The sequence below is a fragment of the Chelonoidis abingdonii genome, chromosome 7 (genome assembly GCF_003597395.2).
Source record: "Chelonoidis abingdonii isolate Lonesome George chromosome 7, CheloAbing_2.0, whole genome shotgun sequence".
In the NCBI taxonomy this organism is placed as follows: domain Eukaryota; kingdom Metazoa; phylum Chordata; order Testudines; family Testudinidae; genus Chelonoidis; species Chelonoidis abingdonii.
Window position 1 is genome coordinate 8,786,678 of NC_133775.1, and position 26,918 is coordinate 8,813,595.

The window sequence follows — 26,918 nt, forward strand, 5'->3', positions numbered from 1 at the left end:
GGGCCCGGGTTCCCCCCAAACCTCCCAACTCCTGATCAGACACAGGAGGAGCTGACCCAGACTGTGGGTTCCACAAGAAGGGAAGATCACTGAGGTGAACAAATCTGCCAATAAGCGCAGGACCCACCAAGGTAGAGGAGGAACTTTGTCACACTTCCCAGAATGAAAAGTGTTTCTTGGTTTAAACATTTATGCTATTTTCTACATGGAGGTTTTTTGTTTTTTTACTGTTTGTTTACAGCCAGTACATTGCCACAGCTGGGGTTTGGTTTCCAGATTTCCCTAAAGAAGAGTAACTGGTAAAAGTCCACTGTAGCAGCAAGTCTCACAAGTCACAAAAATATCAAATTTAACTGATGCTTTATTGCTTGGAAGCCACAGACACAAAGCCTTAAAAATGCCTTATTTTATACTCTAAAAGCTTGCTCTCTCCCCTCCAAAAACCCATAAAGCTGCATCTAACTGGATAGGCTTCACAGTTCTTTTCACTAAGTACTAAAGACTGCATTTTCAGCACAGCATGTTGTGTATTAGACATGCAACTCACTCTATTGCTTTATTGCTAATGGGAGTTGCGTGCCTAATTTGCCATGCATCACACTTTAAATCTACTTTCTAAAGTTTCTCTCTTTGTAGCTTTTTTTGCTCTCTCTTTTTGTTTTTCTAAATAAAGGCAGGGAGGGAGCGAGTGAAAGAAATTCACCATGGCTCCAGGGCTCAAAAATGCAAATATTTACTATAACGATTATTTTAAAATACAGCAAAGACAGTTTTTAAGAATGTGAAAAGAAAGGAAAGAAACCTTTCAAGTTCACTCCAAATTTTTTGTTTTTCTTTACGGAGAGTGTTTCTGAATTAATGGTTGCTCAAAATGGAACCACAGTAGCTTCAGCTGCAGTATCAACAGATGCCAGACTTGCCACAGTGTGTGGATCATCTCATTCTCTCAAAGACATTGCAGGCTTTGATGCTACTTGAGATGTGCGGAGGTGCATTGTTCAGCACTTCCTTTCTGTGGCAGGAAGTCTCTGCTTTTCCCCATGTCTACTAGAAAGGGAATGCACAGGATATTGAGGAATCTGGGAAATCTTGGCTTTTTAGACACTGTTCTTGATTTGTTGCCGATTTAACTGTTACTCATGATGCTGCAGTAAATGTTCCTTGTTTGTTCAGTTCCCACTGCCATTTGCTTATAAGACTCTTTGGCTCTCTCTTTCACTGAAAGAGACAGTCCAGAAAGCAGCTGAATATGGCCATATGAGAATTCTTCTGGTGTGGGGTCTCCGCTGGTACTGTACCAGCATAACCAGCTCCTCCCTCTACTCCTCCAGTTTGGTTCCCAGGCACGGATGAGGATGTGGCTGAAATTCGATGAGTTCCTGCTAGGCTTAGTTGGGGTAATGGTTGCATACTGACTGCAGCCATCCAGTGTAAACTGGAACAGCCCTGGGCTGCTCTTACCTATGTCACAACTCAGGATGACACAGACCTGGCCCCAAGAATGAGGGAGCTGTAACTAGATAAGCTGGAAGATAAGCGAAGAATTTGGGTGAATATCTCCCTTTCTGTCCTACTGCAATACTAAGAATTAAGAGTACAGTGTGAAAACACTAACAAGTATAAGAGGCTGGCAGAACTAGCTAGAGCCATGCATTGTTCTGGTAAGAGATGTTCTGTTGGGAAGACTGCACACTACTGCTTCTAGGATCATCCTCGGACTTCATATGGACAATCATACTAAATTGTGTAGTGCTCAGGGGCAGCTCCAGGCCCCAGCACGCCAAGCGCGTGCTGGGGGCGGCATGCTGCGGGGGGCGCTCTGCCGGTCGCGCGGGGGGCAGGGTGCTTTTGGCGGCATGCTTGCGGAGGGTCTGCTGGTCCTGCAGCTTTAGTGGACCTCCCGCAGGCGTGCCTGCGGAGGGTCCACTGGTCCCACGGCTCCACTGAAGCCGCGGGGCCTACGGGAGGTCCACTGGAGCCGTGCGACCGGCGAGCGGCAGAGCGCCCCCTGCGGCATGACGCCATGCTTGGGGCAGCGAAATGTCTAGAACCGCCCCTGACAGTGCTTACCCAATGTGAAGCCTTTTATCCTGAAACATTTTTATATTATTCAAATTCATATCACTGGTGATCCAAGCAATATTTGAAACTGGACTTCCAGAGGAGAAAAGTCAATGATTTAGGGTATGTCTACACTGGAATGAGAGATCCCTGGCACGACTGCGGCTGGCCCAGGTCAGCTGGACACTTGCTCATGGAGCTCAGGCGATGGGACTAAAAATTGCTGTGCAGCTGTTCAGACTCAGGCTAGAGCCTGGGCTCTGGGACCCTCCTCCCTTGTGAGGTCCCAGAGCCTGGGCTTCAGTCCCAAGCCCAAACATAAACATACCAATTTTACAGCCCCATGAGCCCAAATCAGCTGACTCAGGCCAGCCACGAGTGTTCAACTGCTGTATAGGTGTACCCAACACGTACTGGATCATACAGCCCCTTACATAAGGGCAAAAAATTGTGCCCAATCAGGTGTATTACACAGAGGAGAGGGAAAGTGGTCAAAAATAGTCTTTGCATGTGTGCAGAGGCATAAGCACAATATGATCCTGGCTAGAGAGATGAATGCCATGGCAGTGCATCCCCTCCAAGCAGCAAAGGAAATATCCACTGAACCAATACCCTTGGAGACATGCAGTATATACTTTCTCCCCCACCTCTTTGCTCCCTGGAACTCTACGAGATATTGTGCTTCCATGAGACAGTGTTCTGCTGCACCACCTCAAAACGAAAGGTTATGCCTTAACATCAGAATAGAGCCCTTAAAAGTTCGTAAAGAATAGCGAAATACTGACCATCTTATTCTCCTCCTGATGCATCTGAGGATGCTGCGTCAGCTATGGCAAGTCATTTCCCAAGGCCCTTGTGTAATAAATTGCAACTCAGTGTAATAATGTAAAGGGTTATGAACACTGATATTCACACTGTCAGTGGGGCAGCAAGTTCCAGTAACAGAGAAAGAAATTAACTGAACTTTCGTCTACATTTGGCCTTCAAGTTTAACACATCAACAATACATGTTTCCCCCAGCTGTAATTCATCCGTACAAAACAGCTGTCATCTCACACAAAGAAAGTGTAAGTCCCTAGGTGAAACAGAAATGCAATTAGTTCGCATTAACAGTAGCCTCCTAAAAGAAATGGTGACTTCATGAACCTAGAGTTTCATATAACAACTAAAGATAACTCCAAGACCCTACCTTTTAAAACTATTTTCATGGATAGCACATATTCACAACCATCATAACTAACCACTTTGTTTTGTTTGAGATCCCTTTCTTATCATAACTGAAGTCTGCAGTATTCCACATTTCTAGATGCAAAATTAGTTTGTTATTTTCCCATGACACTTTTTCTATTTTAAATATAACCATTACAGGAAATGGACATTGAATTATCTGTGGTTGCTGCTTCGAGTCTTGACAGAATGTATATGGCTACATTCAGGTCCAACTTTTACCTTCGCACATTAATAACCCCACCAAAACGAGCGGGACAAGATGGTTACTCACCTTTGTAACTGTTATTCTTCGAGATGTGTTGCTCATATCCATTCCAGTTAGGTACGCGCCCGCGCTGCGTGCACGTTCATCGGAAGATTTTTACCCTAGCAACCCCCGGTGGGTTGGCTGGGTCGCCCCCTAGAGTGGCGCTATGGCGCTGGATATATACCCCTGCCGACCCGACTGCTCCTCAGTTCCTTGTTGCCGGTTACTCCGACAGTGGGGAAGGAGGGCAGGTTTGGAATGGATATGAGCAACAAATCTCGAAGAACAACAGTTACAAAGGTGAGTAACCGTCTTTTCTTCTTCGAGTGCTTGCACATATCTATTCCAATTAGGTGATTCTCAAGCCTTACCTAGGCGCTGGGGTCAGAGTGAGATGTCGCAGAGTGTAACACCGCGGAGCCAAAAGCTGCGTCATCCCTGGACTGCTGAACCAGGGCATAGTGAGAGGCAAAGGTATGGACCGAGGACCAGGTAGCTGCATGACATATCTCGTGGATGGGCACATGAGCCAGGAAAGCAGCAGATGAGGCTTGAGCCCTGGTAGAGTGGGCCGTGAGGTGGCTCGACGGAACATGAGCCAAGTCGTAACAGGCGCGGATGCACGTCACCCAGGATGAAATCCTCTGTGAGGAAACAGGTAGACCCTTCATACGCTCTGCCACCATGACCAAGAGTTGGGGGGTTCTGCAGAAGGGCTTTGTCCGCTCGATATAAAAAGCGAGTGCTCTACAGACATCTAGGGAGTGCAGCTGTTGCTCCCTGCGCAACAAATGAGGCTTCGGGAAGAAGACCGGAAGAAAGATCTCCTGGTTAACATGGAAGACTGATACCACTTTGGGGGAAAAGGCCGAGTCTGGTCGCAACTGCATCTTATCCTTGAGGAACACAGTATATGGAGGGTCCGCCGTGAGAGTCCGGAGCTCGGAAACTTGTCTTGCCGATGTGATGGCCACGAGGAAAGCGGTTTTCCAGGACAGGTAGAGAAGGGAGCAAGTTGTAATGGCTCGAATGGGGCCGACATAAGTCTGGTAAGAACCAGGTTGAGGTCCCAGATTGGGGTGGGGCGGTGTACCTGGGGGTATAGCCGCTCCAAGCCCTTGAGGAATCTGGATACCATAGGATGTGAAGACACCGAGCGACCATTCTCCTCTGGGTGGAAGGTAGAGGTGGCCGCCAAGTGCACCCTCAAAGATGATAACCGCTAAGCCCTGTTGTTTAAGAGACCAGAGGTAGTCCAAGATGGTGGGGATGGAGACCTCGGTGGGAAGAACGTTGTGTTCTCCACACCAGCATGTAAAACGATTCCACTTGGCCAGATATCTTGTTTTAGTGGAAGGTTTTCTGCTACCCAAGAGTACTTGTTGCACTGGGGCAGAGCAACACATCTCAGACTGGGTCAACCACTCAGGAGCCATGCCATGACATGGAGGGACTGTAGGTCTGGGTGATGCAGTTTGCCATGTTCCTGGGTTATCAGGTCCAGGTGAAGAGGCAGTAGGATAGGCTCGGCTACTGACAGGTCTAGCAACATAGTGTATCAATGCTGCCTGGGCCACGCTGGAGCGATCATGATTAAGCGGGCTCTGTCCCTGAATACTTTCAGCAGGACCTTGTGGACGAGCGGGAACGGTGGAAAAGCGTATAGCAGGTGAGTCGTCCATGGTATCAGGAAGGCGTCCGCCATCGAACCCTGTGAGAGGCCTTGAAAGGAACAGAACATCTGGTATTTCCTGTTCTCGTGGGACGCAAAGAGGTCTACACAGGGAAATCCTCACTTCCAGAAGACCGAAAGAATAACGTCCAGGCGAAGCGACCACTCGTGAGAAAGGAAGGATCTGCTGAGGCGATCCACCAGAGTGTTCCGAACCCCCGGGAGAAAGGATGCTATGAGGTCTATAGAGTGGGCTATACAAAAGTCCCAGAGTTGAATGGCTTCCTGACAAAGGGTTGAGGACCTTGTCCCACCCTGTTTGTTTATATAGTACATGACAGTTGTGTTGTCAGTGAATATTGACACACAACAACCTTGCAAGTGCTGTTGGAACGCCTGGCAAGCAAGGTGGACTGCTCTCAGCTCCCAGACATTGATGTGCAAGGCCAGTTCCTGAGATGACCAAAGGCCTTGCGTGCGTAGATGCCTGAGGTGAGCACCCCAGCCAAGAGATGATGCGTCTGTCATCAGGGACGCAGAGGGCTGGGGGGGCTGGAACGGCAGCCCTGTACACACCAGTGTGGGGGTCAGCCACCAGTCAAAGGAGCCTAGGATGCTCAGGGGAATGGTGACGACCATGTCTATGGCATCCCTGCCTGGTCAGTACACTGAGTTGAGACACAATTGGAGGGGACAGAGGCACAGTCTGGCGTATTTCGTCACAAACGAGCAGGCCGCCACGTGACCCAGGAGACCGAGGTAAGTGCGAACTGAAGTCAAGAGAGCAGCTTGCAGACTCTGGATGATGGCCAACTTTGCCTGGAACCAGGACAGCGGTAAGCAAGCTCTGGCGAGGATGGAGTCCAGGGTGGCGCCAATGAAGTCTATCCTCTGAGTGGGAATCAGAGTCGACTTTTCCGCATTGATCATTAGGCCTAGATGTAAGAAACGGTCCTTGACAATGCGGATGTGATGGATCACTTGTGCCTCGGAGGTCCCTCGGATGAGCCAGTTGTCTAGATATGGAAAAACATGTATCCGGCGGCGGAGGTGGGCGGCGACTACAGCCATGCATTTCGTAAATACTCTTGGGGCTGTAGAGAGGCCAAACAGTAGGACCGCGAACTGAAAATGTTGGCGGTTGACTATGAACCGGAGGAACCTCCTGTAAGGTGGGTAGATGGCTGTGTAAAAATACGCATCTTTCATGTAGAGGGTGGCATACCAGTCTCCAGGATCCAGAGATGGGATGATGGTCCCCAGGGATACCATACGGAACTTCAACTTTATCATGTATCTGTTGAGTTCCCGCAGATCCAGAATAGGTCTGAGACCCCCCTTTGCCTTGGGGATTAGGAAGTAGCGGGAGTAAAACCCCGTGCCCCATTCGTATTCTGGTACCTCCTCTATGGCTCCTTTGGCAAGGAGCGTCTGCACCTCCTGGAGGAGGAGTTGCTCGTGAGAGGGGTCCCTGAAGAGGGACGAGGAAGGGAGGTGGAAGGGGGGGGCATGAAATAAATTGGAGGTGGTACCCAAATTCCAGCGTGCGTAAGACCCAGTGATCTGTCGTTAGCTGGGACCACGCAGGGAGGAAAAGGGAGAGACGGTTGCAGAAAGGAGGGAACGGATCCTTTGATGATACTGGTACGACGCCCTCAGGCGCACCTTCAAAAGGAGGATTTTGGCCCCATGGAAGGTTTGGAGGGGCCTTGGTTCTGGCCCCCTTGGTTGCCTGACTGCCTTCGGCAATCGGTTCTACCCTGCCTTCTAGCAAAGTCCTGTCTCTGTCTGGGCTAAGGGTAAGAGTGGTGTGGCTGGGGGTGGAAGGGCCTGCGCTTAGTCACTGGCGTGTGCATGCCCAGTAAGCGCATAATGACCCTGTTATCCTTTAGGCTTTGCAACCTAGGGTCTGTCTTATCTGAGAATAGGCCTTGCCCTTCAAAGGGGAGGTCCTGAATTGTATGTTGGAGCTCCGGGGGAAGGCCTGAGACTTGCAGCCATGAGATACGCCTCATAGTAACCCTGGAGGCTAGGGTCCTGGCCGCTGAGTCCGTGGCGTCCAGGGAAGCCTGGAGGGAGGTTCTAGCCACCTTTTTCCCCTCGTCCAGGATGGCCGCAAATTCCTGTAGGGAGTCCTGTGGGAGCTACTCCCTGAACTTGTCCGCCGCCGCCCAGGTATTATAATTATAGTGGCTAAGGAGGGCTTGTTGATTAGCCACGCGGAGTTGGAGCACCCCTGCAGAATAGACTTTGCACCCCAGCAAGTCCATGCACCTCGCGTCTTTTGATTTTGGGGCTGGAGCCTGCTGGCCATGGTGTTCTCTCTTGTTGACCGACTGGACAATGAGGGAGCAAGGAGGGGGATGAACGTATAAGTAGTCGTAGCCCTTGGAGGGCACCATATATTTATATTCCACTCCCCCGGCAGCAGGTGGGACAGAGGCCGGAGACTGCCAGATTGTATTGGTATTGGCCTGGATCGTCCGTATAAAGGGAAGGGTCACTCTCGTGGGGGCATCAAAGGATAAAATGTCCACCACTGGGTCCTCTTCGACTTGCAAGTTCATATTTTGTGCGACACGCCTGAGGAGGTCCTGGTGGGCCCTCAGGTCGATTGGTGGAGGGCCTACAGACGACGTTCCGGCTACCACCTCGTCAGGGGAGGAGGATGAGGAGAGACCTGGGACAAGCGGGTCAGTTGAGGGCTCATCGTGGTGGCTAGCCTCTGTCTCCCTTGGGATCTGGGAGTCCTGTGGCTGGACCGACACTTCCTCCGAAGCAGAAGGAGGAGGGCGGCTTATGGTGGCTTCCAGCACCCAGTGTTCTGATGTGGCAGAGCGTGATGGGCCTGGATGTGCACCTGGGGCCTGATGATATGCCCAAGGTGTCCAGAATGCCTACTGCTGAGGTCCGTGATCCTGAGCCTGGGGCTGGTGGAAAATCGTGGCGGGCACATCGGTGTCTCTGTCTTGGGCATAAGCACTGTCTGCCTGTGAAGACATGGACGGGTGCCGGGATGGCCAAGGAGGAGCTGAAAGATTATGGTAAGGGTCCCTCTCTCTCGTCGTTGGTGATCTCCTCGGCACCGGGGATTGGTATCTGGAGTCATACTGGTGCCGAGAGCGAGACCGGGACCTGCGACCAGTGCAGTGCCAGGAGGTCGACCTGGATCTTGAAGGTCTGCGGCGGGAACGGTTGTGAGAGTTGCGGTGCCGGGAGCGGGAGCGGTATCGAGAGTACCTGGCCGGAGGCTGAGACGTCGATCTATGCCATGAGTACGACCGGTACTGAGTAGGCGATCGGTGCCGGGACTGCTAGCGGCACTGGGACCGTGATCGTCGATAAGATCCCAAACGGTGCCGGGACCTAGATCGTGATCGGTGCCAGTCTGCTGAGCTGACTGAAGGAGGTTTCATTATGGCTGGCTTACCTCTGGAGTGTAATACCCGCACTGGCGGTGCCGGAGGTTGAGGCAGGACAGACTCCGTCATGGCTATAAGGTCCCTGGCTGTGGAGAATGTCTCCGGCGTAGAGGGAACCGTAAGCTCAACCACAGGCCTCGGCAGGGAGCTCTCAGGGACCGGACTCGACAGCCCCCGCGGGACCAGAATTGATGGTATCACGGCAGGTACAGGTGCCGGGCGGTCCGCACGAGGCTGTGTCTGCGCCAAGGGCACAGAGGTAGTGGAGAACTTCGACCTCTTCTGCTTCGGGGAGAGAGATTGGTGCCAAGCAGGTCCCTGCACTGGAGATGGCCAGTGCCTCGGTGTCTTAGCGGTGCCAGAGGAGCACTGCTAGCAGAGTGCTCAGAGCTCGGTGCCGAGGACAGAGGGTTCAAAGCTGCCTCCATGAGGAGAGATTCTTCAGGCAAAAGTCTGTCTCCTTCTTTCTCCTCGGTTTAAATGCCTTGCAAATACTGCACTTATCCGTAATGTGCGATTCCCTGAGGCACTTTAGACAAGAGTCGTGGGGATCGCTTGTGGGGATCGGCTTATGACAGGCCGAGCACGGTTTAAACCCCGGTGAACCGGGCATGGGCCCCGGCACCGGGTGCTGGGAAGGGGCTAATGCCCAAACCCCGCTGTAACTATATACACTAACTATTCAAGAACTATCAGACTAACTATATATAAAACCAATTATATACGATAGTGAAGAAACAAGGAATAGCTAGGGAGGTGGAGGACAGCTAAGCCACGCTCCACTGTTCCAACGACCGACACGGGCGGTAAGAAGGAATTGAGGAGCCATCGGGTCAGCAGGGGTATATATCTGGCGCCATGGTGGCGCCACTCCAGGGGGCAACCCAGCCGACCCACCAGGGGTTGCTAGGGTAAAAATCTTCCGACGAACGTGCACGCAGCGCGCGCACACCTAACTGGAATGGATATGAGCAAGCACTCAAAGAAGAATATATGGATGTAGGGAAGAATTTAACACGCAAACTATACACAGTCAAACACTCCGCAAAGGCTAGGAATCCAAGTACTTTCTAATGTTTAAGGGATTCCCCACCCCTATATTAAAAACAATGGAACTTTCTAAAAATTAATATGCACATCCGGACAGGGATTGAGTCGAAAATTTAAAAAGCGCAAACCTTCATTTTTATAATGTCCCAAAATTACAGTGTACAACAAATGTGTTTGCTCTGCATAGGAGTGCAAAGGAGGCAGAAGAGGCAATGAGCTTTCCACTTCCTTTGCTAAAGTCTAATACAACAGCATCCTTGCACACTGCTAGTGCTGCTGCTTCTTACAGCTTTCTCCGGGTGGGGGGGGGGGGGGACAAGGGGGAGGGGAAATTAAGGGAAATGGAAGCAGCAGATGTGACAAGCGACAGGTTATTCTTGGGGATTCTCAACTGCATGTGCATGTTGCACTATTTATCCAACACGTTTTTTTTCTTTACAGGAAATATATTCTGTGTGCTGGTGGCACTACAGTTATGACTTTCACTCACGGGGCCGCTGTGGTGCTAAACAGAGGGCCTGGCTCCCTGGCACGCAGCCAGCGACGCGGCAAGCCCGGCGGGTGGGGGCCCTACCATGCACGCAGGGACGGAGGCACAGGCTTTGAGAATCCAGATGGGGTCGATCGGCTGTGGGCGGTGAGTGGACAGAGCTGACGGGCAGGGACTGAATAGGGTGCAGGGACACTTGGGGGCAGGGCAGTGATGCATGATCAATAGAAGAGGCTAGCTCATCGCAAGGGGAGACTCCACAACTCCCTTATATCCCCCTTCACCACCAAAAAACAAACCTGTTCCATACTTCTCCCACCACACGTCAAACCCTCCAGGTTCATTCCTAAACTCCTTCCCAGCAATTACTTCTCTTCTCCTCATCCTTCTCCCTTACTGACTCCCCAGCTCTTGCACCACTTCTGGAGGGGTGGGGAAAATACTATTTCTTATTGTAGTTTTAAAATTGGAACTTACTAAAATATGTATCTAAATCTCGCATAAGGCTCTAGTGTTGTTCATAAGACTATTTCTCTGACTGTCTTTTTGTCTTCTGTATTGTTGTTCACGTACATACTTCCTGACAAAAAAGGTACTTGATGAATAACAATTACCATGAATTAACTGACAAACTGAGCAACTGATTATAATGGAGTGTTATTCTACTAACCTGTGGCAGATTTTAAATATATTGTGTGGCGAATTTCGTCTTTTTTGGCACGCGAATTTGCCTCACGCGAGTCGAGGTGGAAGCTGCACCGATCCACTGTCAGAGTGAAGCTGGCCAGTTCAATGGGAGCATTTCAATTTCTGCAAGCGGGCACAGGGCTGAAACTCATGAAATTTGTCTCTTCGCACAATCGTTCCCCATAGATGAGATAGATAAGCCAGGTAATTGGAAAAAGGTTGCTACTAGTTTCTCTATTCATTGCAGAGAAGCCTATTTTATAAATGTTAAAATTTCATCACCTCAAATCATCTGAAATAGATTGTTGATAATGCTCATATCTGCACCTCTCTTAATGCATCGTATTAAACCCACAGATTGAAGATATCATTTCGGCAGATTTTTTTTTTTTTTAACTCAAGTCCCACTATCTAGGTATATCTGGCATGGACAACACTTTTCAGTTTTTTTTCGTCAGCCATTGCAAAGAATGCATTCAAATCCCTATTGAAGAAACTATCCCTAGGAATGAAAGGATAGTCCATAGTCTGTGCTTCAGTTTCAGTTTTGGCCTCACACAGACGACCAGCAGCATGCCCAATAACAGTGGTAAGCGGTTCTATGCCTGCTACATTACTGCATCGTTGTCCATATCAGCTAGATGAAACTATCTTTTCTCCAAGGAGAATTTCAGAAGAAACTCACTGGCAATTTACATACAGCCACACTGTGTCTCTGAAACTGTGTGGAGAAGGCCTTTGCTTTTTTGTTTCATGCCTTTTAATTGATCACTTGAGGTTCACCATACAAAGATTATTTAAATCTCTGGAGTCCAAGTTTTCAATAGTGATACGTAATCACAATACAACAACTGAATGTGCAAAAACCTATAAACATGCAATTTCACATCGCAACATCTTGTGTGGACAAACTCGATGCTCACAAACAATAGCATAGATTTGGAATGAGTGTAGGTGCCTCTACTGCAAATTATGTGTGAAAATTACTTCTATATGTCGCCAAAACAGACCGGAAACGCATGCTCATATAGCTGATGTTGCAATCCTGATAACTGATTATTACATGGCAGACTTGACTATGGGCCTTTTGCTATTGGCTCTAATTTTTATTTGATAGAAATAAAAAATTGGAAATATTTTAATCTAATACTAAGTATTCAAGTTTTATCACACAGTGACAACAGATATATCTCTGCACCATTGCCATATGAATATTCAATAGTATAATCAATTGAACAACAAAAAACTGTTGCATATGATTCAGCTATTTGGACTCTTAATCCATATATTGGGTTATTAAATCTATTATTTATAACAATTCCTTTGTATGGCTTTATCTGTGATTTAATTAAATTGACTTCATGTTCATGAAACAGCCTGTATATTTCCAATCTTCGCGCTGTTTAATCAAATGCAAGATTTCAAGGATATGTCTCTAATGCCTTACTACGAGTTTAAGTCAACTTGGTTAATTATTTTATAACACAGGCCTAACAGAAATGCAACAACTACCGCACAAATCTGTTTGCATCAGTAAGGACCTTTAGCTTGCTTACTTTTAGCGCTGGAATGGATTTTTTTATGTAATTTACTAAGAAAGCATTGTTTCCAAGTTAATTTCTCACTTCAGCTTGGGGGAGGTTCAGGTTTAAAAAAAAAAAAAAGGTACTTTAACATGGAAACTCTGAGTCAAACTTACCGGCACAAAGACTGCTGCTATCATTAAAGAAAGATCCAGAGACGTGTGGTGTACAAACACAACCTGCACAGCACAACTCAAGTGGAAAAAGCCCTCTAACAGGCAAAGTCCTGTTTGCCCCTAATCCCTATACCTAGAAAAAGGGTCAGTTTCTATTTTTAAGATATTGTGAAGCCTGTTAAAATTAGTCCCATATATATTGAGCACTTACCACTGCCTAATCTCAGAAGCAGCACATCCTGAAGTCTCCTATTCAAGTCTCTGAGCTCTTTCATTTCTGACACTAATGCCCCATACTCCTTTAGCTTTTTTGCCTGCTGCACAAGCTGTCTCCGTGTTCTCTCAAGTTCTTGCTGAATATGTCTCATTTCTTCTTGCTGCTGTTGGTAACTCCTCAGCAATTCTTCATAGAGAACACGAGGAATTACAGCATCGTCCATGTTGTTAATGCCTTCCGAAGTCTCCATAAAGGTTTCCTCAGGGCTCGAGCTACTACTGAGACTCATCCCATTTTGCTTTTCTAGGCGAGCAACAACTGCTTCGATGCTTTTGTGTGTACCTTCACTTTGTTTCCTTCCATCTTGTCTCTGTGTGTCACAATAATACAAAACATTAGCAGAGCAGGAACTCAATACATAATATGAGCTAAAACTTCAGCCTTCAGGACAATTAAGGCTGTTTTCCAAAGAAGTGAAACAAGGGCCACCTTACAAAAAAAGGTTGCTCCTAAAGGATGCTTGTGAACACACTTACCATAACTGAATTGTGTGTGTAATAATATGCAAACTTTAGGAACTGCAGGAGGCCTTTCTTGGTTGTATTTGCCCAAATTGTGTGTGCAAGTGGAGTGTACTTTAGGCAGACTTTTCCTATTTAAAAAAAACAAAAAAAAACGCTTCTCCCTTTTGAAAGTCCAACCCTTCATGTTTAGCATATGTACAGTGTTTATATTTCCGTTTCTGATTGTCTTAAAAGTGAAAAGGGGTATCAATTATGTATTTTTTATGTTATCCATAACTGCAGGGTACTTTAAAAAAAAAACTGAAGTAGTGTCTATATTTTTTTCACCAGTATAAATAAGAGCAGTTTTACTGAGTTAAAGAGAGAAAATGGGTTGATAAAATGGCTTCAAATGGTGTCGTTTCAAATCAACACACACACACGCACACACACACACACACACACACACACACACACACACCTCTCCCCATGAAAATAAATGAGTTATACTATTTGCAAGCACTGGAAAGGGAATTAGAATAATAAATTAGAGAATACACAATCTAGTCCCATCCCCCAGATCAAGAGATTCCTTATATATTAGTACTGCATTGCAGATGTTTAATTTCCAGTGAACTTCTAGCAGCAATTTACCTTTGCTCTCTCTCACAGTAGTCCAACCCCTATTAATAAATGCATACTCCTTTGTAAAGGGTCTGGGTGATGGTACTGCCATCTATCAGTATAGGCAAAAAGTCACCAGTTTTTTCAACAGACCAAATACAGAAAAAAGTATTTGAATTTCCAAGTAACTGACAGGAAAGCAAACTGAGCTCATGGGTTAAACAAACACAAGAAACTGATGCTATCAATTCCTATACCACGTCCATGAGTAATGTGGCAGAAAATGAGATTATTCAATGTTATTCCTGCGCCACACATGCTCTAAAAAAAAATGCCAACCCACCATAAATAAATCCACTAGTATAAATTCCTGCACCCAGACAAACACATGAAGCCACAAAGCAATATTCTCCCACCCCTGCAGGTTGGCAGACTTTTAAAGGAGAAGTTACTTGAAAACAAAAAATTTACAGTTTTTGACATTTCAACCTGAGGGGACCACTGACCTCTATATCAGAGGTATTCAATCTTGTTAGTTTTTCTTCCCACCCTAATCTTTAGTCAGGACTTTCACAGCACCCTGTTCTATTCAAGACAAGCTGAGTACAACGAGTTAAAAAGTGCCATCCAAGAACAGCTGCTTAACAATAATGTAACTGGGGCAACCTGGACCAAAGTTAAACAACATTGTTCCAAAAATCTAACAGTAATTCAGTTTTGCAGACTGTACAAACAAAAAATTCTCAACTGCACATGAACTGGATTTCTTATGGTCTGTAAAGCAATTCAGAATTCTCACCCACAGTCCCTGCCCGCCAATTTGACTCAATTGGATCAACAGAACGTTTTAAGGGGATGGAAAGCCAGCCTGGAATTCAGCTATGACATGTGTGCATATGCCCCAAGCACTTCCACACACACACACAAACACCCCAAAAAACAAAACAAAACAAAAAAACTTCAATACCTTACTGTGTCTAAGCTCCACATCTTCTTCCCCATAATCTGTAACCTCCCCAGCTTCTTCTACGTGATTGAGAGAGAGTTTGGGGATTTTAATTTTCTTCTGCATCACACTGTTTTCAAGGTCAGTTTTGTCTTCTAAAATGTATATTAAAAATAAAAATGTTACATTAATCAACGTCTTCTTACTTCCAAATATTGCATGATTTAGGCAAGACCAGTTAAAAAAAATTCCCATGCTTTACTCCCCTCAATATTCAATAGATCAAATTAATCCAGTGTAACTCCTTTGACACCCATTAATCACAATGATGCTATACTAGGGACAACTTGGCCTTATGTGGTTGTGCATATTAAAAAAATGGCAAGTTAAATGTATGGGATAGTGATCAAATGCATTAATGTACAGCCATTAGTACTAAAAGAGGTAGAAACCATTTGATGCTGTAAAGAATTCAACTCCCTAAGAACTACTTGCATTTCTTAAAATTATGTTTATCAACAAGACCAGATATCATTCATAAACTGCTACTGAAAGTTTACATTCTGTTTAGATCTAAAGTAAGTGAGAGTTTGGTAGTTTAATTGTAGGCCCTACTCAGCATTTGTCAACAGCACAAATCTAACACACCATCTGGCACAAATGGCAGATTCTGCAATGCTCAGGGCTGGAAAAACAGCAGGTCAGATTTGAGAGGCACTTGCAGAGATCTGTGTGCAGAACCTGTACAGTCATCACTGACACCATCCCTATTTCTAGTTTATAGTTCTAATCCTTTGCTGTCAGAGAAACAAAATCCAGACAATAAAAATGTATTTATCCTGAGACCCAGAGAGGAGCCTATCTAATAGTGATTTTACTGTAAAAATATTTTTCAAATTTGAAGTATTCTACACAAGCTCCTAAGATATGTACTCTACTTAGTTATTCTTTCGGACATACTAGAGCCAAACCTTAGTCTTTCAAAAAGTGCCATGGGAATCTTCGTCTGACGAGGTGGGTATTCAACCACAAAAGCTTATGCTCCAATACTTCTGTTAGTCTATAAGGTGCCATAGGACTCTTGTCGCTTATTAAAATTCTCGCAGAACAGACTAAGTCTGTTTGTCCTGAACATAAAGTCAGTAACGGAACGGGGATAACTTTAGATTGTAAAGTCATGTGTTCTATCTGTACATTGTTTTATTCATAATCTTCCAGTCTGAGTCCTCTTATCCACCCTCAAACTGTAATCCATGAAATGTCCTATAAATATCTTTGAGAAGTGCCAGTGTGGACACCAGGTGTGTGCGCTTAGTCACAAACTTCCACTTTTTTAAAATTAGCATCTCTCCACAGGACCTCCAATGGTTAGTTCTGACAGTACAGAAAAGGGAAACAAAGGTAAAATCACAGTTTAATGAGGAGCAAGGCATTCATTAGAACCAGATTACACAGAGGAATGCAATTTATTTTGCTGAAGATAGAAATTGATTTCTTGTAGGCAAATGGTGATATTACAGCCCAAGGCTTTGTAAAGTAAAGAAGATGCAACAACAAACAAAAGAAAACCTGAAATGGATTCAGATGGTAGCAATAGATAAAGACAGATGCACAAAGAAAGAAAAAAAAAAAAAAAGTAGGCCTTATTTACATCTCTCTCCATTCCCCAGTGCATTTTGAATGCTTATGCCATTTTAACAAAATGGCAGTCCAACTGCTAGGTTTGGAAAGATCATATCTGGAAACCATACAGAAGTAAGAGTGAAGTGGTCCATTCATGTTGTCAGACAGCAGGACAGGAAAATTAGACAGGCTTCTATAAAACTGAAGAAAAAATCTGTAGAGGTGATAAGAAGAGTGAGAGAGGAGTACTGATTATCTCCTTGCAAGCAATTATCAAAAATTAAAACTTAATGATTAAAAATAATCCAGTGTTGGAGAAAGGCACTAGATGTAAAGCTCTTGTGCAAAGAAGTGCTATTTTTGCATAGTACAGGTCTTGCTCTGCAGCTTGCCTGTGCAATTTCTCCTACAGTGCCTTGCAAATAGGTTTCAAACTAACCTGGAAGAGAGCCCTTTTCTATAGCTGGAAAATGGAAAGCAATCTCCGTGGACCAATCAATCAGAGTCTTGTCCTAGGAACAAGACTGATACAACCCATTCACTTTGCATAGGTTACTAAAGCCATCAGATGTAATTTTCAAGTCACTACCAATCTGAACCACATGCGAACTAGGGACAATGAGGCAAAATCCCTAGTCTGTTATTAGTTACTGTTTTTCACCGTCAGTGTGGCTCCTTTCAAATTCTGCAATTTGGTTTTCCTTCTTTTTGATTTTGGTGCTGATCTTGCGAAATTTACTAGAGATTGGACAGGTAGATTGAAGAAAACTCACCTTCTCCTGCACCAATCTTTTAGAAATTATGGGAGGAAAAAATGGATGTATAAATTAAAGCAACAGTTGGGACATTTTAACTTATTCAGCTAGCCAGCTCTCTCATGTTCCACTGACTTGGCAGCAGCAGAACATATAATACTCTCTTATGGCTGATTTGTTCTTCTAGGTCTATTTATGCTTAATATAATTTATCCAGTGTTTTAGATCTAAACAAGCTTTTTGTTTATTAAAACAAACTTGGTTTTTTCCACACTTTTCCTCCACATTAATTGTGGTTACTGAAAGAAAAAGTCCCATGCTAAATTCTGGGATAATGCAAGAGTACTGCTTCTCATGGTGTGCACACATGCACTTGGAATAGTTCCCTTTAAGACTCTAGTTTCACTACTCCTGCTATTTGTTAGGATTCCCTTGGAGGCCTCTTTCCACTCAGCTTCCTAAGAACTCAGTTCAACTCCAGCCTTCGTAACACAGGTATCTTTATTTGGCCCACGGCAGTGCTATGCTGAATAACTCAGATGGGCGGAGGCGGGGGGGGGGGGAAGAGACGGGGGATGAATGCAGACTGCAGTGTTGTGCTAGGTTAACAGGGACAGGTTCAGGAGAGGAGTCTGACATAGAAGAGAATTTGCACCATTTTCTGCCCCAAGGAAATGGCTGGACTAGTATAAACTCAATGGCCCAAGACTAGCATAAGATATTGCAGCAGTGGGACAGATATGGCCTGAAGATTTGATTTGTAATGACAATGTGGCCCACATGCCTAAAATGTGTCTCCAACCATTTAAACTCTGTGCTGCATGTTAAGAATTGCAGCATACCCGTAGGTGTTTATGGTTGTATTTTCAATTAGTTATTTCTATAAAATCCTGCTCCCACATACAGAATAAACCCTTCACCAATGTGGCCACATAAGGACCTGAGGAGGAGAGCCATCACTAAATGGGCAGATGTAGCAGAGCAAATTGGTCAGGGTGAGCCACAAGCCTGCAGAGTACTGTGGGTTTTGGCTCTCTAAAGACAGGTATTCTGGTCAAGTAGTTCCCTGAAGGACGAGGTAATCTTGGCTGGTCATATGACTAAGGAAAGCCTGTGACTCAGTAGAGAGACACTCAAACAACTAGAAAGGCTGAGGCAGTTGCTCCATGAAGAGACCTGGAAAGAGGTTCTCTGACAAGGAAGGTGGGGAAGCATAGGAGCAGAAGGGGGCATAAAGGAGACTGGGCAAGATCAGTGTATAAAGTGGCTCTGGGAAATATAGTTTTGAATGGACACCTGGCTGACCAGCCATGGTGTTACAGTCCTAGGGCTGGAGACATACAGTAGAGGAGGGACATGGTCACCCTAAGATATCATCTACCAAAGTGCTGTTGAAACAGCCAGAATCAATGGGGGTAGAGGCAGAATGAGGAAGGGAATTGTCTTTCCAGCCCTCCTAGGCTCTATACAACTGGACTGAGGAAAGGCTAAAGAATTGAGTTGGAGAACAAAGGAGGGCTAGCAAAGGACTGCTGGTGCTGGAAGTAGGAGGTCAAAAGCACAGTGGCCTACAAGCCTGTGGAAATCAACTGAGGTATATATGACCAGATGGCAGAGAGAGAATCTGCTTGGTTACAAGAGAATTGGTTATGTGAAAGCCCTAAGATGGAAAGCCATATTCAGTAGTCACAAATTGGAAACCTAAAAGTCTCCTTAAAACATTCCTTGTATTCTAACCTAGCAACTGGGACTTGAATCTTGGTCAGACCTGAATAAACTGGATGTTTTAAAATACACTTCAAATGTAGTCTTTTTGCCTCAGGAGTAAATGATGAAAAACTGCAGAGAAATAGATCTGCACTCTAAGTGAATGAGAAATGGCAGATCCGAGATTGGTCCAAGTACAAGTTTGGCAGTTCTGTGCATCTTATGATACCAACAGTAAAACGAGAATATAAGTCCATGTTTTCTCCTTTTCCCCAAATTTTTAGTAAATTTGGATCTTTGTGGAAGATAGTGTACTTAAAACCTCTTCAGCCAGAGAGCAGATACACTGTGACAACATGGGTACAAATTTCCCCCACACTGCCATGCCGATCTGCTTCATTCCTAACTTGGCAGAATCATTTCTGTGGTGAGGTGAATGTTATCTCTGTATTTACTTAAGCAAGTGATTCTCAACTTGTGGATCACGTGGCCCAATTAGCACACAGCTGTGCTGGGCCACAGCTGTGTGCTAAAGGCCATCTGTATGCCAGGGTTACCAAGTTCCTGGCTCCCTGGCAAGGAGGGGTCCAGACTGCCCGGCAGGGTCGGGGCTGCCAGCTCGCACCATGCGTTCGGGGGCCTGGGGCTGCTGGCCTGCCCTGCGAGCTGCAGAGTCCAGGGCAACCACATGGCGGAGTCAGAGGTCTGGGCTTCCGGCCAGCCCGGCGGGGTCAGGGGCCAGGGTATCCGCCCAGGCCCACGAGCTCCAGGGCAGCCATATGGCAGGGGTACAGAGTGGTCAGCCAGCGGGGTCGAGGCTGCCACTGCCCTGACACCTAGCCCCGATAAACACATTGTGGGCCGCATAATATGTAATAAGTTGAGAACCACTGATTTAAGCTTTGGTACTAACTAGCCCTCTTGTTTGAAATGATAGATCCTATTTATGGGGGAGCACTACTATTTACCCTACCCAAGAGCATACCTGCACATTATAATACAAAATAGACTACGTGATCCCTAGCCTCCCCCAACTCCCCCTTTGCAAACATATTTCAGACATGACAATAAGGAAAGTCATGTCAGAAAGGAGAGGGCTACTTAGACTGCAAGTTCTTTGGAGAAGTGACCATCTTTTTGTTATGCATGTACAGAGTGCCTAGTACTGTGGTGCCCTGATTCATGACTGGGGGCTCTTAAGTGCTACTGCAATACAAATATCACAAAGACACAGAGAAGACTAAAACAGCAAAGTTAAGAAAAGAAGTTAGATTGGTTTATTTGAAGATGGAAAACATCATTACAGATGATTATCAATTAGCTTCTTGTAGGCATCAGGTAAAAGGGTGTCTCTGATGGGGTGCTCTCCCCACATTAGCCCTGACAGGGTTAAGGCTGGTTGAGAAATCAGCTAATAAACCATCAGGCCACAGCTGAGAGGAATTGAGTGGTTAAGCAATCCCCTGACTAATGGAGGGAGCCCAGCTGGAGAGGAAACAGCTGGGTTGGATTTATAAAGACAGGAAATTAGCTGAAGAGGGGCTGCTGGAAATGTCTGTACTCATTCTCTGGGAGAATTGTTTGGAGGCTACAGTGACAGGTAGCTCATATTTACTCCCTGGATGGGAGGAGTTAGGAGGCTGGCAAACCCACAGAGCAGGGAGCACCAGATGGTAACGAAAAGGGCTCAGGGAAAGGCAGTAAGGTCTAAAAGGGAACAGATCTTGACTGCAACCTAGAGGGTCCCTAAGCTGGAACTTGGGGTTCCCCTGCCAGCCATTGAGGAGTGGCCCTGGGAGGCAGTGAAAGGGAAGACTACCTGAGGTTGCTGGGGAGAAAAGCTTTGGTGACCTGGAAGGGGAGAACACATCATGACCTGGTCAGACAGCTGCGTCATGAAGAGGCAGAAGTTCATGGAGTGTGAGAGGTGCTGCAGACTGGCAGAGAGAGATGGAGTGCAACTGTGGGAAAGGGAGCTGACCTGGCAAGTTACTCTCCAAAATGACCAGGAGGCGGCACCATCGTAGGGGTGAGTGGAGCACCCCGTCACAGGGTTTTTAGAAGGGATTTAAGAAAAGATAGTGGTCTTGAAGAGCAGGCATTGGAGAGAGTAAGAAGAAATATTCTGAGAGAAGCAATCTTCATGCTAATAGGGCATTAAGGCTGGCATCATTACTGGAGAAGAGAATGTGTGGGGTAATTCCGCAAGAGACAAGGTTGGACAAACGGGCAGGAGGTGGAGTTGTGGAAGATCTTTAAAGAAAACAAGAAGTTTGAACTTGATGTAGTCAAGAAGGGGAAGCCAAAAGCTGAATTCAGCAAGAGGTAGGGATGGCCAGATTGACAGGCAATGTATATCATCTTAGTGGCTGTGTTTTGTACTGACTAGAGATGGACTTGGTTGGAAGGTCAGAGAGGAGATGACAGGAGACAATAAGGGCCCGGACAACAGTTTCAGCTTGGTGGGCAAAAAGATAAGGCTGGATATTAAAAATGCTACAGAGATGCTAGGATTCAGAAAGTCTCAACATCAAGGGCAAAAGAGAGGACAGAGTCTTAAGATGACCCAGGTTTTGGGCCTCAAGGACAGGGAGGATGGTAGGTCTCCAATCCCCCCTACACCCCAAAATGGGAGGAGTTGACAATTTAGGAGAGATTGTTTGGGCCACCATAAATTTAAATAGTTAGTGAGACATAAAAGGAGGTCATGATGGTCAAGCAGTTTGGAAGATCTGTTTTGTTCTATCCAAACCTATTAGGAGCAGAAAGATGGATGGCACTTGAAGTCCTGAGTGGATGAGGTCTGCCAAAAAGGTGACATTAAAGAGAGTCCTATGAGACCTAAACAGAAAGGAGAGAGGACGATGACACATTGGAGGAATGGCAGAGGAGTAGAAGGAGAACTGGGAAAGCACAGCATCATGAAAGCTAAGGGAGAACAACATCAAGCATGAGTATGATCAACAAATGTCAAAAGCAGCAGAAAGGTCACAAAGGATGGAGTACACATGCTGGGAGTTGGCCTGGAGAAGACTGACAGACCTTGGTTGAAAGCAGTTTCAATGGAGTGGAAAGAACAGAAGCCAGATTGGGAAGGACTCAGTGTAATTGGGTGAGAGAACTGGAGACCGTGGTTGTAGTCTGCCTGCTTGACAGGGTTGGAGGTGAAGGGGGAAAAAGGAAGATAGGCAGGAAGATGGAATCAACTCATTGAGGATGGAGATCAAGGCATGTTTGTTTGATAGAAAGAAGGAGCTGGAAGACAGAGGTTAAGGAGGAGGGAGCAATCCTGTATTAACATAGGAATAGATTAGATAAACTCAGTCTCTCTTCTCTAATTTGTGTTGGAAATCCTACATCAAGGCTGGCTCTCCTTTAGTAACTTTAATATACTGACGGAGTATGGGTGTGAGCTACTCCCACTAAACACCAACATTCTCCAACTTCAGCGAGCATGGCAGCAGGTCTCAAGAGTAAGACTTGAGTTTGAATGCACAAGTTTGTTAGTGAATCACAACCTTGATATTTCTTGATTTGGATAATGATTTACAGCAGAAACCATATTAACATGCATACTAATTTGAAGTCAGTTGTCTCAACCCTGACAACACTGAAGTATTTTGCTACATATAATTTTGTGAGCCTTTGTTTACCAGTCCCCTGCAGTGGCACCTTTGGAGCTATTCTGGCTGATCAAATAAATCACTATGGCATAATAAAACTAATATATATATAAAAATGTAGGTAGATGTTTTCTGATTTTTCCACTAATAAAAATGTTAGTTCAAAATTCATGCCCACAAGTCTGACAATAATTGCCCAAAAGCAAACATAGCTCAAAACTGAAAAAGTGAAACTGGTATAAATCATTAATCTACAGATGTGTGTTTGAATTAGGCTGTTCAAGAATTAAAGCTAATTCTGCCTTCTGCTTAATTTTATAATGAAATTATAATAATGTTCTTGTCTGTCATAAAACTGAGTAAGCCGCAGCATTAAAGTAGGGAAAACAATACACTAGAAAACAGGAATCACTGTCTATACTAAGCAGAGTAGAGTTTTAATCCTGGCTCCTACATTTACTCATTAGTTGATGTTGAGTAATTCACCTTCTCTGTCTTGGTGTCCCTCCATCTATGCTTGCATACCTCACAGGGGTAGTGTTGAGGTTAGTTAGTTAATGCTCGTACAGTGCTCTCAACATGTAACCCACTAAGGTTTATAATTATGGAGAAACTCCTTTAATCCTTACTGAAACCCACTGCAGTATTTTTTAGAAATTAATAATTTTTAAAAAAATTGAAAACAAGTAGCACATCTTTTCAAAAAAGTCCTATCCTGCATATTTCAGTTGTATATCCGCCTATACAACACCTCATGTAGAGGCTGAGGATTAGTTATTGTTTAAGAACTTTACAAATGAATAATGCTTTTAACATTTATTATGACATTTAACATTATAATGACAATTCAACTTTATAAAGTGCATTTTGAAACCTCAGACAGTAAGAACTACTAAGCTGGAAACCAACTCAATAAACTTTGCTATGGTTTGGCTGCCTGCCTTGCTAGAACACTTCTGAAGGGGCTCTAATGACCACAAGACCACAAAGTGGTGGAAATGCTGCATTTCAGCTGCACCAGAGGGTTAAGACCTTGAGCACCCCACCACAAAGGAAGTCTCCCCAGTCACCTACCCATCATAGAGACTCCCAAGGCAAGAGGAGAAAGGACTTGGAGTAACCAGCAGATTTACACACTGTGTGAGCCCATATAGAAAAGTAGTAACAGTGTTAATATTTGATTAAGGGGTCGGCAACCTTTCAGAAGCGGTGTGCAGAGTCTTCATTTATTCACTCTAATTTAAGGTTTCACGTGCCGGTAATACATTAATGTTTTTTAGAAGGTCTCTCTCTCTAAGTCTCTATATTATATAACTAAACTAGTGTTGTATTGTAAAATAAACAAGGTTTTCAAAATGTTTAAGAAGCTTCATTCAAAATGAAATTAAAATGTTGAACTTACACTGCCAGCCCGCCTAGCCCGCTGCTGGTCTGGGGTTCTGTTCAACTAGGCCGGCAGTGGACTGAGTGAGGCCTGCGGCCAGGACCCCAGCTGGCAAGAGTCCGTCAGCCAGAGCCCCAGACTAGCAGCGGGCTGTGTGGGGCCGGCAGCTGAGACCCAGAGGGCTTGGGGCAGAGGGCTGGAGTCAAGCAGAGGTCTGGGTATATATGGAGGGAGGTACAGGGTTCAGGGCAGGGAGCAGGGTGGGGGGGGGGGGGGTCAGAGCTCAGGGGAGAGGGCTGGGTGACTGCCCCCTGAAAAACTCCCAACCCCCCTGCTCCTTGTCCCCTGACTACCCTCTCCTGGGATAACTGCCCCACAAGACCCCACCCCCATCTAAGCCTCCCTGTTCTTTGTCCCCGGACTGGACCCTACCTGTCCCCTGATTGCCCCAACCCTTATCCACACCCCCGTCGCCAGCCAGACCCCCGGGAGTCCCATGCCTATCCAAGCCCACCCTGCTCCCAGACTGCCCCAAACCCTCTCCACACCTGTCTCGTGACAGGGCCCCCAGAACTCATACAACCCCTCCAGCTCTTTGTCCCCTGACCACCCCCTCCAGAAACACCCCCCCACCTTAACTGCCTCCTCAGTACCCTCCTTGCTCCCTGTCCCCTCACAAACCCTGGGACTCATGCCCCATCCAACCCCTCCTGTTTCCTGACTGCCCCCTGCAGAGACCCCCCGCCCCTAACCATCACCCCTCAGGATCCCACCCCCACAGCCTTGGGCCCCTTACCATGAGGCTCCACATAGAGCCAGATACGCTGCTCCACAGGAGCACACAGCCCCACCCCTCAGAGCGTTGCATGCAGCGGCAGCAGAGCTCTGGTTGGGCGGGGAGTGTTTGTGCCTCCCCGCGGAGCCAAACGCTGCCCCGCGGGCGTGCACGGCCCCAACCCCCAGAGCGCTGCATGCGGTGGCAGGGCTCCAGGGGAGGGGAGAAGGCGGGGGAGGGGCCAGCAGCTTGCTGCGCTCCGCCCGAGAGCGCGGACCCTGCGGCTTGCAGTGCCGAGGGAGTGGGGCCATTTGCCCACCCTGTGCGCACGGCTATGCCTCTGCTCCCTGCCCCCGTGGGGGAAGTGGAGGGCAGAGGAGCGCGCGCTGGGCTGGGCAGGATTTTTAATGGCATGCTGGAGTTCCGGCAGGCTCCAGCATGCCATTAAAAATTGGTTCACGTGCTGTCTTTGGCACGCGTGCCATAGGTTGCCGACCCCTGATTTTAAAATGTTAATGTATTATGAATCAAAACACACTTTGGCCACTATCTTTTCTTAAATAGTTCAGTGGCACTAAGGTAACATTATGGAGAAATGCCTTGAAAAAATTAAGAGGAAAGTATTTTTCAGTTGCTTTAGGATAACGAAAACATCTTCAACTTCCATTTGTTTTTGCTCCCATAAAATTGGTAGATGCTTTTAATTGTTAAAAGTAATTAGAGGCACAGTCTTATTAAATCCTCAAAAATAAGTAATTTTAATGGCAATGTCAATACAATATTTCAAGCACAACTCCGTATGGTAGGAAAGACAAGTACCACTCAGTGCTACTGAAAATGACCTATACTTTAATTTATTTATTTTTTAAGCTTTTGAAAGTTAATATTGGGACAGGGCTGGGGGAAACCAACTGTGATGCCACATTCTAAATTGGTGTTCAGATCAGAGTATGGGGGCATGGGTCACTCACGCCAATGCGTATGACATTGGAGTGCTACATATGCCTGTGTAGGGATTCATATGCCATATACCCACTTAACTGCGAGAGTGAGGGGAAAGGTTTATAAACAGTGTGTGTTTGAGATACTTTATATTATGCTAACCTTCACGCTGTCCGAACAGTGCACACAGAATGCACTGAGTAGCAACAGAATCACAACCATGCAAGTAGGAGCTTCAAGCCAATTTTGTATACACCACTTCCCTGACCAACACTGTGCATGCATTCCGGGTGCATCTCAGCATCTAGCCTTATATATTTTCAATCATTGTAGTCCTTGTGCAAATATTTTCCTTCCGATTAACTACTGCGCTCAGAGTTCCTCTCCTGTATGTCCAAAAACAAACAAGTATCTCAATTTCTCAGCCCTTTCCACCTTCTCCCCACTCAAAACTCCAAGTGTCATGCTGTTTTAAATGCCCCTGAAACACAGCAAAACATTTCGTCACAAGATTTAAAGGATGCCTTAAAAGTAATCTAAAATGAGTTAAATTTGACAGGTCTATCTTAGTATGGGGCAGAGCCTAAGCCATCCTCAATAGGCAAGGACAAGTGCGTAGAAACAAAGACTGATGAAACTGGAACATACAGAACCAGTTTGGATAGGGGGTAAATATCTGAGTTTGTTGTGGTCACGTGGGTGGGAAATTTTGAGGACAGTAGCCAGAGTACAGAGATATTTATTGTAGCCAAGGAAAGTATGTTTCCAACTAGACGATATTCCCTTTTAACTTGATAATGACAATAGCCTAAGGTAATAAACTATGAGACCTCTGCTTCTGAATTGTTTCTCTTCTAGCCTAGTACATGGTTACCATTTCATAAGCAGGAAGGACCCTCAATTTAAGCATCTGGGGGCTGGTCTACACTACGGTGTAAAATCGATTTTAGATACGCAATTTCAGCTACGTGAATAACGTAGCTGAAGTCGAATATCTAAAATCGATTTACTCACCCGTCCTCACCGCACGCGATCGATGTCCGCGGCTCGCCATGTCGATTCCGGAACTCCGTTGGGGTTGGAGGAGTTCCAGAATCGATATAAGTGTGCTCAGGGATTGACATATCCCATCTAGATTAGACGCGATATATCGATCCCCGAGCAATCGATTTTAACGCGCCGATACGGCGGGTAGTATAGACGTGGCCTGGTATAGGATGTGCATAACCAATGGCAGAATTTGTCTACAAATATTTTTGGA

The 26,918-nt window shown here is 45.8% G+C and overlaps 2 protein-coding genes across 4 annotated transcripts in view; both read right to left on the minus strand.

Annotated features, from left to right (window-relative positions):
- AGBL4 (AGBL carboxypeptidase 4) overlaps window positions 1–26,918 on the minus strand; it is a 1,477,624-nt gene that overhangs the window by 561,492 nt on the left and 889,214 nt on the right. The gene's annotated exons all lie outside the window — the stretch shown is intronic.
- The window catches only part of BEND5 (BEN domain containing 5), a 52,117-nt gene that overhangs the window by 20,949 nt on the left and 4,250 nt on the right, over window positions 1–26,918 (minus strand). For all 3 annotated transcript variants that reach the window (XM_032776377.1, XM_032776376.1, XM_032776375.2), the window contains exons 2-3: window positions 14,870–15,003; window positions 12,770–13,145 (exon numbers count right to left, since the gene is read on the minus strand). In XM_032776377.1, the coding sequence (XP_032632268.1) occupies window positions 12,770–13,145; window positions 14,870–15,003 (510 nt within the window). The remainder of the gene's footprint in view (window positions 1–12,769; window positions 13,146–14,869; window positions 15,004–26,918) is intronic.